General features: G+C 40.4%; 1 protein-coding gene across 4 annotated transcripts in view; it reads left to right on the top strand.

Moving 5' to 3' along the window:
* The window catches only part of PLCB1 (phospholipase C beta 1), a 345,117-nt gene that overhangs the window by 91,839 nt on the left and 234,546 nt on the right, over positions 1-18,732 (top strand). For all 4 annotated transcript variants that reach the window (XM_015857085.2, XM_015857086.1, XM_015857087.2 and 1 more), the window contains exon 3: positions 1,119-1,187. In XM_015857085.2, coding sequence (XP_015712571.1) covers positions 1,119-1,187 — 69 coding nt within the window. The remainder of the gene's footprint in view (positions 1-1,118; positions 1,188-18,732) is intronic.

The raw sequence follows: 18,732 nt of genomic DNA, 5'->3' as shown, positions 1-18,732 counted from the left end.
TGTAATTGAGCTGTTCTAACATGGGCTATTAGTCCAAATACTAGTGTAAATGAGGCAGACAGTATTAAGATGCGCTTAAAGATTGTCAAGCAATGCCAAATAGATCAGATGGTCTTGCTGTGTCTTCTGAAATGGTTTATATTGCTGGGAGAAAACCAAACCTACTGCACGGATGTGCATGCTGGTGCAGGAACCACATTCCCCTGTCTCCTTCATGCTTCCTCCTCCCGAATGCTCTGTGCCCACAAAGATGAGGGCAATGAAGCAAGAACTAGCATGGCACCATCAGAAAAGGTTCTGCCACAGAGTGAGGCTGGAGGGGAAGGGATGTTGGTGGAAGGGTCAATGCTTTGTGCCCATCCTGGGGTGAGCACCCTGCTATCCTGGCCCTGTTGTGGAGCAGAGCAGGCCTGGGACTTAGTTCTGTCCTTCTCATGCTGCCAGGGCGATGCAGAGCTGATAAGCCCCTGGTGACAGGAGATGGCTCGTGGTATTCATGGGTAAGGAAGGACAGGAAAGTGCCAAACAGAAAGTGTCATCACATGCCAGTTTCGTTCCAAGTGAAGCATGTTTTGTAAAACCCAGAAGTGGAGAGTAGCAGACAGATGATAAAATGCTTGTCAGAAGTACGTGTTTTTTGTTAAGCACTGTAAAGTTCCTGGAACATGGTAGCACTGTGTCTGTAGCTCTCACAGAGCTTTATATGGACTTTTCAAAATGTTCTGACCATAATACAGTAAGTTTTGTATTTCAGAGACAGGATTTTCTGTTTTATAGCATTTTTCACACTTTCACAAGCACCAAAAAAACTAAAATTGTATTAAAATGAATAATTAAAAAGTACAGTAACTGATATTTAGTGATCCAAGAAGTAAGCTTGGCTAATGTGGCTTCTACATATTCTATATATCATGAGACACGATCATATTTGAGGAGACTCAGTTATGTATCTGAGACATTGTGGTGCTTATAGAATAGACCAAGTGCAATACAGTGTGCCTTGAAATTGTCCTCAATTTGGACAGGAGTCACGTCAGACAGGTGAGCCCCTGATATGGAAAGTAGGGCAGTGGTTCTTTACTAATGTAATAATCATGTGTTGCAATTTTTCATTCTAGGAGACAGAGCTGCTCGATATCAGTCTTGTCAAAGATGCCAGATGTGGAAAACATGCCAGAGCTCCCAAGGTAAGCATTTCTGCTTATGATTACCTGTTGTATTGATTACCTTGTGTAAAACAGATTGTGCATTACATGCAAGATTTTTTTTGGTAAAACACTCCCTTAAATAATAAGAAGTGTTCTGTCTTTGCTTCATTTATCGTAGTTGCTGATGAGAAGTGTTGTGATAGTTGTGCTAATGTCACTGATGCTGTATTTAGAAGGCTAATGGAAGCTTTGCTGGCTGTGAGTGAACAAAGCTGCCGGTTTGTCTGGTGCTGTGGTTAAACTTGCTTAAGTTCCCAACTTCCCTGATTGCCAGGAGCTGGTGGTTGTGCAGCTCCATGTTGTAATTCGTACTGCTTATTTTCTTATTTGAGTGCCTCTTGAGGACAGAAAGAGGGATTTTTAAATTATCAAACTGTTGTCAGAGAGGCCAGGATATCAGTTCCCTTAGGTCTTCTTTGATACATTGCAAGATCATGTGCTGTCTTTAAAGACAGTAGGTTGTGGATATGTGTTCTCCATGGTGTCTTTGTTTGGACAGAAGTGAGACATGAAAGAGAAAAAAAGAACAACAGCAATGGAGTGTATGAATGTGTCTTGGAGCATCACAGGATTGATAAGGAGAAACGGAGATCTCTACAGGGTCCTGACAGCATGGCCTTCCTGCTCCTTAGCTGCTTCTAAGCCTGTAGCTTGCAACAGCCCAAAGCAATCCTTCTCCTGCCTGTATCCCTGGAAGGAACATGGCTAGCTGTGGGTTGCAATTACACCTGAGCCTGCCACCATGCTCCTTGCCCCCATCCCCAGACCAGGGGACAGCCTCATGAGCTCCTCAGTATGTGAGGTGCACTATGGCGGTGGGGAAGGTTGCTTCTTTGTGCCAGAATGTAACTGCAGTTATCTGTGAACAGTCTATTCACATGTGGTTTGCAGTTTTCCATGTAATGTTGGCAGCGTTCTAAAGGCTGAGTTATAATTGAAATGCAGCAGAAGTACTTTATGACATCCACATTAATACCAAGTGAGTTCACCATGATTAATGGTTCTATGATGAATAGCAATAAAGTATTAACAATGGCTAGAACATTATTTTAAAATGCTACCCGCTTTACAGAGGACATTCATGTTCTTCTAACAAAATGTTTCTAGCTAAAATTTATGCATAGCTATTGCCTTGGTGACTTTTATTTATTAGGTTATATAAAGGCTGTTTTTGTTGTCACACGTTGTGGATTGACAGCAGTGGCATTAAATGAAGTGTATGAGAAAATCCTGACTTTTAGGGTGGTGAAATGCACCACCTGTGTGAATGAGTTTAGTTTTTGTCATGGAATTGTGTGTGGGCAGAATGGAAACTGCACCTGGGTTGGCCGCTGCTAGAGTTCTGCAAGTGATGTGAATTAAAAAGCTCATACTGGGGCCAGTTGTGCTTGTTTTGCTTTGAGCCGTGCTGTGGGGCTCAGCAGAGGAGTGGGCATTACAGAAGCCCTGCTTATGTCTCACACACACAAGATTCAACTAATGCAACAGCAGGAAGGCTTGGCCTTAAGTCAAGCCCTGGCAGCTTGCAACTGGCGGCACTCAGGTGAGCATAAATACTGAATGATGTTTCTGGATGAATTCTGTACGGGGAAAGCAAAGCTGTCTCCATGTAACAACAAAGAGGTCATTCACAATCTGCTCATTGTACAGTAAAAGTACAGTGTATATGACCATTGTGTTGCGATGAGGAATCTGAGCTGTATCCAGCATGGTGAGTCTGTTGGGGTCTCCTGGTACCTGCTAAGCATCTTGCTCTACGTAAAGTATGGCATCCAGCATAACTTGCAGACAAGGCACAGAGTCTTAGTTGCCAGTGCTTCCAGAAACAAATACTTCTTGCTGCTGTGGTACCACTTCACACATTGTGTAGCCATCCCAGAAGTTATCTCTCATTGTCTGGTGGGATCATCATTGACAGCAGAACTTGCTTCCTTTATTTGCCTTTCCAGATGGAATGGACAGTGTGCTGTTTTGCATTGACACAGCTTTCACTGTACAAGAGATTTTCATCTATTTTCAGAGTTCTGAGAGGGAGTGGATTCCATATGTGGGATGTCATTAAAAACTTGAGAAGTTCGTGGGCATCTTTCAACCCGATTTAGTGTGTTTCTGATCCAGTGTTAACTTTTGATAGAAGCGTCATTTTTAATAAGCTTTGACTTTTCTATTAAACATAAAACAAGCAAATCTTTTTTATTTTTCTGGCAAACTAAATTTGAGTGTGATAAACAACACTGCCTAAGCTGTAGAGGTATGCTGCATCAGAAGGCCATCAAACAGTGATTTGAAAGGACCATAAGTGGCCCTTGTTACCAAAAATACTTTCTTCCTCTTCACCCTTGGGAATACACACTTCTTTGTAAGTCGCTGTATCCACTATCAGGAACATTTCTTTGGTTAGCTTCAGGAACGTGGCACTTTTCTTGTTCTTTTTGATGGCTAGAAACAGTCTGTCCTCATGCTGCATTCAGGGCACCCACTCTACAGCTCTTGGCATTGCTAATTGCTGAAAAGCAGAGAAATACAAAGGGTTTTTCAGGTAGCTTCTCTTTTAGCCTTGTTGGTTGGCATTTGATTTTCCACAATATTTTTTCCATAAATCAAGGCACAAATTTTGTGATTGTTGTGTCTTCTAGTCACTCTGTAAGCAAAACTAAATCCTTTTGCATTTTGAAGAAATCTTCCTCTATTAAACAGCCAAATGCTTTATTCTTGTTTGGGAGTCATTGTACTCTCTGTTTGATCCTATTTCACGTTGTTCCTAAATAGTTATAGTTACTCAGGCAGTGAGACTGAAACCTGTTAGAATAGCCCAGCTAGGGATATCTTTAGTAGGTACCTAAGCATGTAACAGATGGGGGATGAGAAGGTTGTCCTCTAACCCCTAGATTAATAAATAGTGTACTCAGATGAGAAACTTCAACATTACTTTCTTTTTCCACATTCTGCCAGGGACAAGTTCTTCTGTCTTCAACTGCTGTTTTCAGGAAGAATAACAGTTCTCCATCCCTCTGCAGTATACATGCAAAGGTATCTTCTTTGGAAGAGGAACAAATCTTAGACAGTACTGAACACTGCTGCAGATCTCTAAATGTGATGATAAATGAAGTTTATGTTCTAAAGAGAGCAAGAGAAGATTTACCAATTGTGTATGATAGAAAAAAAAAAAAGCCTGAATTTGAAATGCAGTGACATCTATAAAGTAGTGAGGGAATTATAAGATGGTTATCAGAACTTAGGCTTTTTAGTGAGAATTAGAATCATTTACGAAGAGAAGAAGAGAAATTTTGAGAACAGGAGATTAATATGCAGTTCATTTCTTCTTTCGGAAGATGTGACCGCACATAAATTCAGCAGAGCCTTTTGGAACTATGGCATGCTTTTTGTCACAGGTTTTGGGCAGGCAGGACGGCATCAGCAAGGGTAGAGCATCAGGATTCTGAAAGCTCCAGTTGTTTGTACTTACAAATGCAGAAGGCCACGTGGAAGCCATTAGTTGTGATGAAACAGTTATTTATTTTCCTTTTATTTGCACATTACCTGGTAGCGTTCTCTCCAGCTTTCTTTCCTTTGGTGTGCAGACTAGTGAAGACCAGCAATTCCTGTTGTAAAGTTTAGTGAAGTGGTCTGCAAGAGAAAATGACACAAACAATGCAGAGAAACATATGTTGTTTTTTTTTACAGTGAGACACACAAGTAGATCTGATCACGCACACAGCTCTGTGAGGCATGGAAGGGCCACTCAGAAGAATGTCTGTAATCTTAAAATCGAGAAGTAGCGTTAACCCTTGGTGAAAGGTTAGATGGGGAAAACGGGGCTGCAGCAGCACGCTCACAGGACTGTGAAATTCACGCTTCTTATTATCTTGTATTTACTTTAGCCTGTAACAGTTTCTATGGAAACTAAAATTGTAATGCAACTGTGCAAGTGTTTTTGGTAGCAAGAAGAAATATCAGGAGGAGTTGGCAGGAGTGAGGAAATAACCCCATGGCAAATGTTCACATTTACAACTTTTGATGCGTTTGATCAGTATGTTCTCCCTCAAAAATATCCTAAGTCATTCATCAGCAGATCAATCTATTTAAATGACATATGCTCTGGAACCTGCAGGAGAGGAAATTAGGAATGATGGGATCGCTCTCATGCCAAAATGTTTACAGTGCGCCATCCCCAGTTTGAAAAACACTCTCTGCTCCCCTGCCCCAAGAGTTCTCACTTCATAGAGGATACTCTACAGAGGAAAATAATGAAGCTTTCCTAATATCAGAAATTTACCAAGGCCTCTACTACTACATTATTGTCAGCAGCCTCTGCACTTGATGGGTTTGCCTGAAATCCTGAGCTGTATTGCAATGATTTCAGGATTACCTCACCTTCAATTTAAAAAATACATGCATCTTCTTCAGTGCAAAGAGCTGGCTGACTGGGGACACGCTTGCAGATTAAAACTCAAGTCCCTGAACTAGTCTCAAAAACTTACAACATCATCTAAATTATGCAGCAGAAAATCTGTTGATTTTCAGGGAAATTAGGTCTTTATTTGGATGTTTAGAGTTATCCAGACTGCTGCCTTGCTGTGCCTACTTCTGTGATCATTGCACTGACTTTGAATCAGGAGGGTTTTGCTGGGTTCTGGGTAGAATTGGTGCAGGTAAGCAGGAAGTAAGGCTGCTGCCTGGTGTGTTGCTTATGACCATCTATTTATTTCTCATCTTTCAAACCTACTGCGTGAATTTACAAATGTGAAGGGAGAACTGTTGAATCCACTCAAAGCACATATACACAAATAAATAACATACAGAAGCAAATAAAGTATATTACAGATTGATTTACTTTGGAATAAGGCTCTAACTTGTTACTTATGAGTACAATGACAAGAAACCTAATGCAGTTAATTGATTCATTTATGGTGTCTAACTTAAATTTTAGCTAGCAGACATTTTATGGTCAGGTTTTTTTTTTGGTTTTTTTTTTTTTGTGTGTCTTTCTTTTGCTATCAGAACAAAAGAGGCTACCATCTTGAGCACATTTGAAAGCTGTATGGATATTCATTACTTCGTGATAAGGTCTGAGCTGAGACAAGTATGCTGTGCTTAATAACCTTCATGACTTAGAGTGCCTGTGGGGAATGGCAGATAGTTGTAGACTTTCCTTTTCTTTTTTGTTATGGTCCACTCAGTAAATTCCCCAGAAAATCCCCTTGTTGCCTGTGTGGGTTGCGGGACCTCTCAGAGAGGTGCAGCCCTTGCTTTTGTGGCACACACTGTCTGTCGCTCTGCCTGTCTCAAACGCTGCTGTTGCTGTTATTTTTATCTACTGATAAATGCATGTCACTTTTCCTTCAATAACCTTGGTGTTAAATTAGGAACTCTAATGTAAATTATGCCTAAGCAGTGTTCTATTTCTGCCAAAATCAAATACAAATGGAACACAAAACCTAACAAAAATGGGGTATGCATGCAGCTCACCTGCTTCTCAGTCGCTTCAGGTGTAGCAATGACATCCTCAAACATCCCTTCCCAGTTTGTTCTCCATCATGCTTTTTATATAACGGAGGGTAAATTATATCAACGTTTTCTCAAATTGAGCTTAATTAATGAATGTTAAAATGGGTTTATGTGGATGATATTAGCACAGCATTCATGTGGGCACAGCTGTAAGGGAGGGAAGCGGAAGCAGCAGAAATGCTGCAGACACCGCAGGCCACGTGAGTCCTCCTGGCCTGGATCCCTACACTTGGCATCACTGCTCCACCACAGCCAGTAGGCTCCCATGGCAGCTGGCATCTCTCCTGCCACATCTCCCCCGCCAGGGCTGACTGCCTCTGCAGAAAGCATCTCGCTGCTGCCCATGTCTAGGATGCTTTAGAATTTTTTTGGAAGGTAACCTCTTTGGGGAAGAGTCGCAACTCTGGAAATGAAGTTGTCAGTGCTGCTGTCCTGGGAGCTTGGACGGGAGATTCTCACTTCTTGAACACCTAGAAAAACAGCATCATTAGAAACAATATTCGTGGAATTGTGAAAGCAAGGTGAAGCTTCCTGGAAGCTCAGATGAGTGTGATCCAAGCAGTCAGTAGCAGCACAGTAGCAGTTCTCTTTATGCTTCATCAGGTTTCAGTGCATGTTTTGAGCACAGAGGCTGCTTAGTGGAGTGGATGAACACCAGCGAGTTGCACCTGCGCTCTGAAGCCCACAGAGATTCACTGTCTGCCTCCAGGCGCAGCTCACTTGGCTGCTCTTGCCTGAGGCTGAGACCACCTCTGAGATGATCCATGTCCCCTTGCACCAGCGGCATGGCTCAGCACTGTCAGGGTGCTTTATTTACAGCCCTTTGCTCTCTGGGGAACCGGGACCTTTCCAGAAGCCTGGCATGAACTGTAAATCTTAGTCATTGGTTTCACTATTTCCTGGCATCCAGGTGTAGCAAAAAGCACAGATTTTTGTCCAGGACTTTCACTATGAATCATTGCCAGGAAGCTTTTTTTTTCCTGCTCACTGACTGTTTCAGTTAACTTTCTGTGCTGCTTGGTTTTATGTTTTCATTTGTTATGTTCATATCAGATCTATCTCATTTATTGTCTGTATTCTTCCATGCTAATGTATGTAGCAGAAACCAGATTCCAAGAAATTCTGTAGTTCAGGAAGCACAGAAGTATTTTAAATGTGATATTTAAACTTGATTTGTAAATTTTAAAAGCCAGAATAGGACACTGCTCAGTAGATAGATGAAATTGGAGTTGCTGAGAATACCACTAAGTGTCAGTAAACCTGAGCTTTAAATGCTGCTGCTGCTGAAGCTGCTGTTGAATAATCCTGCTCTTAGTCCTAGGTTCATATCCACACACAACACTTTTTGACTTGCACTGAGATCATAAAGGCTTGGGAAACAGAACTAAGTTCTATTAGGGTTCCTGAGCACAATTTTAGTACAATAAATAAATAAATAAATGGTTTAATAAAGACAAGAAGTGTTTCAATTAGCCACTGCTGTGAAAATTAATACTGGAAAGAATTATAGAAATTTTCATTGTAAAATATGAAGGTACTCAATAACTGAGCTGTTTTGGTCTTTTCTTCTGACCTGTATCTACATCTATAAATATTTCATATATATTAAGGTATACTTTCTGGCAGATGTTAGATCCAGGGAGAGATCTGGTGGTAGTACAACACCCTCAAGCTTCAGAGGTGGAATAAACAAGCTCTGATTGAAAATGCCAAAGCAGAAACATTTTTCTGCAGTTGCTTAGTACAAATGATGAAAATTCCCCCATTGTATTGGAATACCCATTTGGTGGATTTCTGTGATACCTGTATCTTCTAAGTTACTGGTTCATGAAAACTGCTGGGCTCTAATTGGTGGAAAAGGTTTGATCTGTTTCTGATCATCAGTGTATAAATGGCTCTGTTGGTACTTTCTTGTGGAACCAGGCCAAGTGATTGTGTTTTAAAAAATGAACCCAAATTTGAGCCACGTGTCACTGATTTTAAGCAAGTGTGAAGGATCTTTGGCCACAGCTTGGAACTCTGAAGAAGTTATTGAGGAAATTTAGAACCACAGTTTTCTTTGCTACTGAAGCTATGTGTGTTACATCCTCCAAAGGATGAGGAAGGAACAAAACTTTTCTTCTGCTCTAGTGTGCAGCTGATATACCAGAACAGAATGTGGAAATAAGCATGTCCAAGTATCTGATCATTGGTTTTAATAATGTAGTATTCCTAAAAAAGAAAAAAAATCAGGCACACCTTTCTTTCTGTAATGGAAATAGGATTATGCTACCTACCAAAACATAGGAATAATCCAATCTTAAATAAATCCTAATTGTATTTTTGAAGTATTAACTAAATACTTTATTGTTTTATTGAACGCAAATTCCCTCTCTGTGGTTTTTCAGCTTCATTGCCTCTCAGCCTAATCCTGGGTTAACAAATGGAATTATCGGCTGCTACCTCTGGGGAGCTCAGGCTCTGGGTTTCGCTCCTGGGGTGTTAATGAGCCAGCCACAGGGTTCTTCCCACAGAATGGATGGGCCGGTGGCACTTGCTGTTACACAAGCAGGGGTGTGGGACTTTAAAGGTCCCTTTCAATTCAAATGATTGTATGATTCTGTGAATTTTCTTTCCTACCCCTGAACTTATAGATTCATTTATTGATCAGCCTTGAATTTCAGAGGTCTTGCTGAAACAGTGAGAATGTGCTAGAGAGCTTGAGGATCACAGTGTGTCCTAGAGGAGGTAGAGAAATAGCAGATTTAGTGCTGATCTTAACTAAACTTCAGTTTAGCTCTATTTTTAGGTAGTAGAAGGGTCTTGATTGAATTGCAAAACTAAGCAGAGTAAAACCTTTGTGAAGTGTGAAATGATAGCAGTCTATTGAAGTGAAATTTCATTCTTTTAATGACTGATTCCACTTGGTTTACATTTGTGAGCTTCCGAGTTGTACCGTTTAACTTGGCAAATTTGGGTTTAAGAAAAAAAAAAAAATCAGTGACCTCAGTTTGGAGAAGAGAGACCCTTGGCTAAGAGTTTGCAGGGGTTCTTGGCTGTGGTACTTTGCAGCATCCAGTTCTGTGTTAGCCACCCGCCTTTGATTTGGACGTGGCAATGTTTGTGTTATCCTACTATGCAGTAGTGTAAGTTAAAGTAAGTTCTTTCCTTCTCCTGTGTTCCAGTGTTCTCAGTGGGCCTTGCAGATGGTGCCAATTTGTTTTGTTAACACTGTGGGATGTCCTGGGTTACCAGTCATTCTATTGGACAGATTGAACTTCTCTTTGTGTTTCCCATTGCAGTCAAAGTAGAAATGCTTCTGTGTATTTCAAAGGCGCTATTTATTGTTCTAATTGTAGTAGGAAATGCGGAATGTGTTCTAGCTCTGATTTAACACACCGATGTGTTTGTGGCAATATTTCAATTGGGGAAACTAATTTTTTTTACACTGGATTTTCTACATCCTGCTAGAGTTGGGAGTGCTGCAAACAGTGGGAGGACAAGTAGGACTATTTAACTGTTACTTATGTAATAAGAAGAGAACTTGAAGGCTGTGCTCAGCTCTGGGCATATTTTGATGATGCTTGCCTTTTTCTTTTGGTTTATATATAAATTGTTCTCTGGAATCATAATCACTTGATATTGCTAATTTAATGTCTTGTATCTGACACTTGCAGATTATGTAATTAAAAGAAGGCTTTTTCTTTTTTTATCTATCAGTTAGCTCGATTAAGAGCATTTAAATGTCCATGCATCAGAATGGAAAAGTACTCTGTTCTCTTTTTTAATTGAAAACTTCTTTGTGCAAATTACAAATGCCAAGGTAAAGCTCATCAGGCTGTAAACAAATGTTACACAATCTCTATTAGCTTTCTGGCACGTGGCAAGACCCAATTACTGTCATGCAGTTTTATGCTCTTTACAACGATGCTATTCTTGGAAATATAGAAAATGAGTGTTTAATGACAGCCCTACAGCAAGTGGTGCTGCTGAGGAATGAAAAGGAGTGCTGGAGGCGATGATCCCCATGCTGCAGGCCATCCTACTGTTGTAGGTGCCAGGGGTCTTTTTAGTCAATGCCTTTGCATTCACTGAGAAGAGACCTGCTGGGGCTAGTGGTTCCATTGTATTTGCTCGGGTGCTGAGGAAGAAAACTGAAATTGTGTAACTTCACCAAATCAGGGGATGTGAACCTGAGCATCTTTCTGATGCTCCCATGCAGGTTTTCTCACCCTTATTAAGATTCCCCTATGTGCATTACCCACTGAGAGCTCATTTTGTGATGAGAGCTGGTAAGCAAAGATTCAAAACTGTCTGATGTGGGATTAGCTGTCTGAGCCACGCTCATGCCATTTTAAGGCAATGCCTTGCTGTCCTGTTGGCTCCCACAGCCTGACTCATCAGAGTGCTCAGCATGCACTTTGGGAAGCATCGTTGGAAAAAAACCTGTAATGACCAAGAATTTGTTTGGCACACACAAGGAAGGTGTGACACCAGAACTGGAGGGCTGAGAGGCAGTGTTGTTTAGGGAGATTTATACATGAAGTAATCCAGAATTAAGATGAGCGATGAGAATGTAAAAGCATTGTCAGAAGCTTTTCCCTGAGTTGTAGCTGTGCCTGTTAGTCATGCAGTTTATCCTGATGACAAATCCCAAACTATTTGGAGGATTATTTAGAATGTAACAAAAATTGAATTTTCCTTCGCTCTTGGAGCTAATGTCAGACGTGTTATAAAACTGCTTGATATTAAGTTATTTCAGTTGCAGTTAGATATCTAACCTTACGTAGCAAGGGAAACGATGATGAGAGAATAGTCAGAATAGTGGGGCCTGGTGTAGATGCAGGTGGATATTTTTCTTTCTCCCCAGGGGTGCATGTAGTGGGTTGCTTCTGGGCATACAGAAGTGAATGGCACTAAGAAGTGCATGCTGGTGAGGTGAACATCATACAGTTGTTCTTGCTTCTGAAAACCAGGGGGTTGACAAGAGGATAGATGAGAAATGCATGTTTTTCTGATCCTTTGCATATGGGGTTGTGCTGGGGAATTGCAACACTATGGGACAGGAACCACTGTCTACGTGTGAATGTGGACTTGTGGCTTCTACATTATGCAGAAGAAATGCAAAACATGCATAGCCAAAGCACTCATTTTAAACCAGTGCGCTCTCAGTTTTGGACAGAGGGAGCAGAAGAGTGCAATTCAGGCTCACTTGTGCCAGGAAGATGACTGTTTATGCAACCCAGTAGGTTTATAGAAGTTTGCTTGTCATGTGCTTTAAAGCTGGAGCTCATTTGTATCAGCTGCTATAAACTACAACTTTGGTGTGAAGCCAACCTTTATTTATAGGACTGCTATCAGTACTGGCCACACTTCCCAGTTTCCTTGATGGCAGAGCAAGCCCACCCCAGAAGTAAATAAACTCATAAATAAACTGCTTCTCTTGCTGGAGCTGTGAGCATAGGCAGAAGTCTTAAACCTTCCTTTTCATTCCTTGCTCTCTCATCAGTATGTGATTGCACTTTGATAGGGGGATTTGTTTGTTATTGTTTAGTTTTAGGAAGTATAGGGCTTAGAAATGTCTCCGTGAAAAGAACAGGGAATCAACAAACACATCATCAAAGGGAAGAAAAACTCTAAATATCACTTAGTTATCACTTAGTCTAGAGGTACGTGAGAGTGTTCTTTAAAATTCCTGTTGCCAGAGTGAGTCGATTGGCTTGCTTTTAATTTTACATAGGACAATAAGTTTTAAGCTCAAAAAGCGAAAAGGAGTAGTCTCTGCATGGCCACACTTGCTCTTTCATACCAAGATGCCCTTGCCACTATGGCACAACCCAAGGAAATGTCACATTGCAAAAATTGGGCTGACCTGTCACTTTGTACATATCTGAGATAGAATAATGCTCAAACTACAGGTAAAAGCAGTAATATTTGAAACCGTGGCTGGGGAAAAGAACACTTGTATACTGCATTTGAAAAGCTTTCCATTCCTGAAAGGAGATGAATGATGTGGGCAGCGACTGGTGCTGAAATGTTTTTGGAAATACTGGGTTGGGAAGGCTGGGTGCCGACTGGGTACACACAGCCCAGCATTCAATATTTTTGTTTGTTTTCAGTGTAATCTGCTGTAGCATTTCTGATTTCTTTGTATACACGCCTTATGAGCTTAATTAAAAGCTCTGGAGACTTTGTTTGTTAACAAATGTAGAGTAAATGTTATTTCTTGAGCATAAGACTGAAGTGAATGAAATTAACAACAGAATTCTAATGAGCATTTTTACTAAATAATATCACAAGGGGATTTGGAGGAAAGAAATCTACATCTTAGAACAGAGCTATTTAAACTCATTAGTTTAAATGTATTGCAAGTATTTCTGCTTATTGCTTGTCTGAAGTAGTCGATACTGGTGAAATTCTTTTGCTAGGCTAGAGATAGTGCTAGATTAAAATAATTAGATTGGTTCTGTTTTTTTTCAGCTTTTTCTATCAGTGGTTTTATGCATATCATATCCAGGAGTCCTGTTGCAACACTTCAGTTGTGCTGCCTAGAACATAGTTAGAAATGTGGGAAATGCTGCTCAATTGCTGCATCACAACTGTTTGTCTCCCAGGGGTTACCTTGCCCCAGGGAACACTCAAGGCTGCAAACCATGTATGGTCATTTTAGAGTCACCTTCAGTTTAGTTTGGTTCCCCAGTTCCTTCTGCATTTGCAGCAGGCAGGCTGGATGGAAGCCACAGAGATGGTAGCTGGAGCAACCAAAGGAATTGTGGGGGCTGCAGCATCAGCAGCATTGCTTGGTTTCTGGGGGGGAAACAGCTGACTAAACTCCACTGACCGGCAGTTCATAAAACCAATACATCTTTGGTACACCTACATAATTATTTCCTCTCCCTACAACTGTTTTACGTGGAATCAGAACAGGTACTGCTCTGAAGTGGTTTCAAGTGCCACTCGAAGAACCTTCAGTTGTGGATTTCAATCCATGTCACTCTATTTGCTTACACCCAGTCCACCAGAGTATTTATATGCAGAATAGTTGCATTTTAGGTAATGCTTCTGTATTTTGTTTAAAAAGTTTCTTCACAGTTCGTCTTGCTTCCCACGACATCACTCCAAACAAATAGCTTCATTCAGCACTGTGCAGCCCACGGCACTGGTCAGGGTCCTGCATTAATCCATAGTTCACACGTGGTTTATAATTTGTTTACAGTTCCATTCCTTTATCTGCAATGTGTTTCTTGGGAGAAGAAAATACGTTTGATGGTGCACCTGGTGTTTGAGAGCTAAGGTGCAATTTGTCTGATGGTACAAAGCTGCCTCTGTACCCATGTCAGCAGTGCCTGGGCTGTGCAGTGCCCTGCCCTGTGTGTATCTTCCAGCTCATCTCACACAGCTGAAGCATGAGCTGGGGAGAAGGTGGGTATGGACAAAGCACACCACCTCCTGCTACTCTCATCTTTTTCTGCTCTGTATCCTAATCTAATTACAAATATTTTCATATATTTTCATGTTTTTCTTGGTGCGTTCTAAGCCCAAGCTGTTTTTAGTTCTGTAGCTGCATGATTATTTATTGACATTGTTCCAGTGATGAAAGAGATGGCTTACAGAAAGTGAAAGATCAAGATATGTTATCTGCTGTACTATAAATGTAGGCTTTCAGTTGTGCTTTATAAACTGCAGACTAGCAGGAATGGCACAGAATGTTTGCAAATGTATGTGTTTTTGTAGAAAAGCCAAGGAGCAGAACAGATATTATTTTGAAATCTGTGTCCAATGCAATTCTATGGTAGTAACTAAATCAGAGAGTGCCCTTACATACAGTTCTGCAGCTAAGCAGGAATAGTGGGGATATTGTAAAACTTGGAAAAAGCATTGAGAAGTACAAACAGTGTTTAAAACAGGATGTGTGTTTTGTTTTATTGAAGTGTTTCTTCCCCTTTGCACTCCATTGATTCAAGTCTTTTCCTTGCTTACGATTCAGTTTTATGAACCTGTAGAGCTTTGTTTTTGTTTTTTTTTTCCTTTTTCAAATGAATTAAAATTCATTCTTTTCTTCTACAATTATAAATTATAGGAAAGACTCCTTGTAGGTATAAGATCCTTCTGATCAGAATTTTAAAGTGTTCTCAATTGATGACCTGCAGCAGAGCTTAACCTCAGTTTGGAGTGAGAAAGTTATGTAATATCTATTTCCATAGATCTGGGAGGAAGATCCTGACAAGCTCATCACATTTGATACGCACGCTATTTTATTTTAATCTCTAACCTGGAGTAATTCAGTCTAATTGTTCCACTCAGACTCATCAGATATGTATATATATGTATTTTTTTTTTTGGATGAGAGAGATCGTTGTTAACGATCAGAGCCCAGGAAACACCAGAGTTTCTTAAGCTACAGTAGAAGGCAGAGCTGGAACTCTGAATAATCTTTCTTGCTCTGTGCAGTCTGAAAATGGAATGTAACTGTGCTGTGCCTGTGACTGCATTGCTGCTGGTGGTGAGCATGACTCCCTGACGTTCCCTTCGTAATTATTTATCATCAAATAAAGACGTCTCAGAAAAAGAAGCTGTGGAAAGGCAGCTGCCTATGACGAGGCCTAGCCAGAGGAGTGCTGAAGTTAATGCTATTCTAGTGCTGTCATCTGGCTATGATGATTTACAGCAGCTGCAGATAAGTAAATGATGTAGTGGTTCATGTTCATGGCACTAATGAAGCGAACTTTATGCAAAGTTTATGTCACTTTACGTAGAACATAAAATGTTCTGATAGCAATTTTACCCCTAATTACACAGTTTTGTGCTACTTAATTCCTTATTGGGGACTGGTATGAACGTCAGTATGCTGGGTTTTTCTGCTTACAGAGATCTTTTGAAGAGGCAGATCTTAAATGAAGTTTTTGCAGAGGAAGCTGAGAGAGAGAGAAGCAGAGTGGAGATTGGCTGTTAACAGAACAGAGATCAGCCTGTGAAGATGCTACATGCAGCACTGCTGTATTTGTTCTCTTTTCCACTTTCAGGCTCTGTCTTGAGCCTGTCTTCCTTTGCAGAAGGTTCTGTGCACATGGATGACAACTGTTTTCTTCAAGCCACTTTACTCTAGTCTTGCTGTGAATTCTGTCCTTGTCAGTCAAGAAAACTTCTGTTATAGAAGATTTCAGTGTCTTTTTAATACTTTGCTTGAGTTGAGCATTAAATTTAAAACAAGATGATGAGGCTGTACCTGTAAGCAAATTCAAGAGGTGTTTTAGGAACTCCTGAGTGGAACAATGGCCAAATACACCCTGCCCTTTGTATGATGTTGTGGCAGGTTATTCAGTGGAGCGCATTCTGTAAATACTTATCTCTTCTAAAATGTCTAAGGAGGCATTTCTCTTTTCTGTAACTGAGTAGACTCTGGCTCAGGATGCTGTTAATTAGGCAGGAGATTTCAAGTCCTGAAAGATGTGCAACCAAGTGCTAATTGTGCAGGAAGCAACAGCGGTGGAGTGGGCTGTGCAGAGGGCATGGCACGGCCTTGTATTCTTTGGCAAGAATAGAAACTGCCTGGTGCAGAAATGTGAAAAGCTGGTTACGTTGTCAGGAGGTAGGTGTGGTTTGAAGGAGCACACGCCAAGATTTGATTTACAAAGAACAAAAGGAGGAGGATGAAACAGTAGCTTCTCCTGGAACTTATACCAACCCTGTGCTGTTGAGGTGATGTTAGAGAATATGGAGGATGCAGCTCCCAATTCCCCTCTCACGTACATGCTGTTGAATCACATGCTGTATGGTTTCTCACAGTGAAGTTAACATTCGTGTATTTTAAAAACAAAAGGCAAACAAAGCATCCTTCTTTTTTTCTTGTGCCCCACTCTGTTGCCTTTGGAGCAGCATCTTGGATGTTTGGAGGTTAATTACTTCTCACTGCGTCTAGCAATCCAATTCTTAAAATACAAATACGTTGAAGAGGGGCTGTGTTTTATTATTTCACTTCAAAATACTTTTGTCCCCACTGATGTTTTATTATAATGGTTGGTGTTTTAATGAGAAGGTCTTTCCTAAGGTTTAAATAAAAGCAGACAAAATTTATAATGGAAGACTGGCTAAGCAGCTGAGCCGCAGACTTTGGGTAATATTACTGCTTACAAATCAGCTTCATTTTGTTTCTGAGCCACTGTGCCAGCTAGAAGAATGCAGCTCATCAAATAAACTTCACAGAAATCAGAGCGTGACTAATACTTTGTGGGAAAGATTTGTGCAAACCGAAATGGCCAGAGGAGCTCAGGTCTGTAACAAAATATTTAAAAGAACAAAATCTGTGGCTATTCATATATCAAATAACCTTTTCCCCCTGAGGAACAGTATTAGGGCTTTGGCATAGTGAGAGGAGTGAAGCCTTTGTGAAAAACATCAGTGAACAAAATATTCTGCATATTGGAGACATCTACAGGGAATGCACTTTCTGAATCAAATTATCTTACTCATGCAAGCTGCTTTGTTCCAGATAAACAAAAACAGACAGGCTGTAAGCAGATTATTAAAATACAGCACAATTAAAGAAAACTCTTGGAAATACAAACTGTTATTTCCATTTTAAATGTTCTCAGTTTAGCCTTCAGACTGCTGGCACAACTGTATTTAAACCACGCTTTGTAAACCTGCATTGCACGAAATCTAGTACCTAGCAGTGCTTTATTCAAGATTTAACTTAGCGTTAGGGTTAATTTTCCTTCTAAGCTAAGTGAAGAAGCTTAAGTTGTAGTGCACTTTGACAAGAGCACTCAGCATCGTTCAAAATCCATCACTTAGTAGTCAGCAGCAGCAGTGGTTCTGTGGGAAAGTTCTTTTTTATCACGGTGATGGTAACTGTATTTCACATATTTTAAGGAAGCAAGTCATAAAGAGAAGAACTAAGGGTTATGTAAGTTATACAGTGTCACACTTTGCATCCAGCTTTGTGATTTTTTTTGAAGTGGAGACAACAAATAATAACACAGATAATTGCCACAACCACATCGAAAATAATTATTTAACAATTCTAGCAACAGTAACTAAACAGAAGGTACTGTAAACAGCATCCACGAGGAAGAACCTTCATAAACCCCTCAGAAGCCTTTTCTCTTGGAAGTTACAAGATTTTCCAATGAAAAATTGTGCTAATTTTAGATCATTGATGGTGAATCATGTGCAGGTGAATCCTCAAAGATAAAGTCAGGCCTCAGTGAGAAGTCAAAGAAAAGCCTGTATTTTAAGAAATAGGTTTGTGGCACTAGATGTAACATTTAGTTTCAACTTGAAAATACTTATAACCAACTCCTTAGGTGTATATATATGAAATAAGCTCTAATGCAGACAGAGAAATTAGTCTTACGTGAAGAAACAAACACTTGAGCTTTTCAAATGAGTGCCGTGTACGTGGCACTTGTGAAGTGTGTTGTTTGCTTTTATGTTTAGGTTTGGATCTAAAAGCTTAGAGTTTGTCCTCCAGCAACTGCTGCTGAAGTAGCATGCTGGCAAATTGGGCAGCTGATAATATCAGCACACTGCTGATAAAGCTCTGAGGTGGAGAGAACCTGAACTCTACAGAGCAAGTACCGGACATTTGGTAGAGGAGCATGCTGGAGAAGGAAGTTCTGGTTATGATCCCAGCACCACAGCTTGTTATTTGTGATCTTAATAGCTATTGCATGTTTATTCGTCTTTAAGGATAATAGTATTGTATGTACTTGGGCATACAGAGCTCCTATGAGCAGCCACCAAACTGCTAATATAGGGTTCTTGCTGAAATGAGAATTTGATCGGTGAAGCTGTGTGGCTGAAGGAGGTGGGGGAGTTCAGGCTAATAACCACAGAACAGTGTTGCAAAGTTGTGCAAATGTAACTGGTTTTATTGTTTAATATATTTGAAAAATGTATGCTTTGCTTTTGTTGTTTTGGCTGAATCTGTGTGTGCATACATTGACACGTCCTCCAAAAGAGTTGGTTTAATTGGTGTTTGTCATACTCTTAGGACTTTATTTTAGCTTCAGTATTGCTTCTTGCTGTGCTGTTA

Source organism: Coturnix japonica, chromosome 3, assembly GCF_001577835.2.
Source record: "Coturnix japonica isolate 7356 chromosome 3, Coturnix japonica 2.1, whole genome shotgun sequence".
Lineage (NCBI taxonomy): Eukaryota > Metazoa > Chordata > Aves > Galliformes > Phasianidae > Coturnix > Coturnix japonica.
This window is presented reverse-complemented; position numbering and strand designations above follow the sequence as displayed.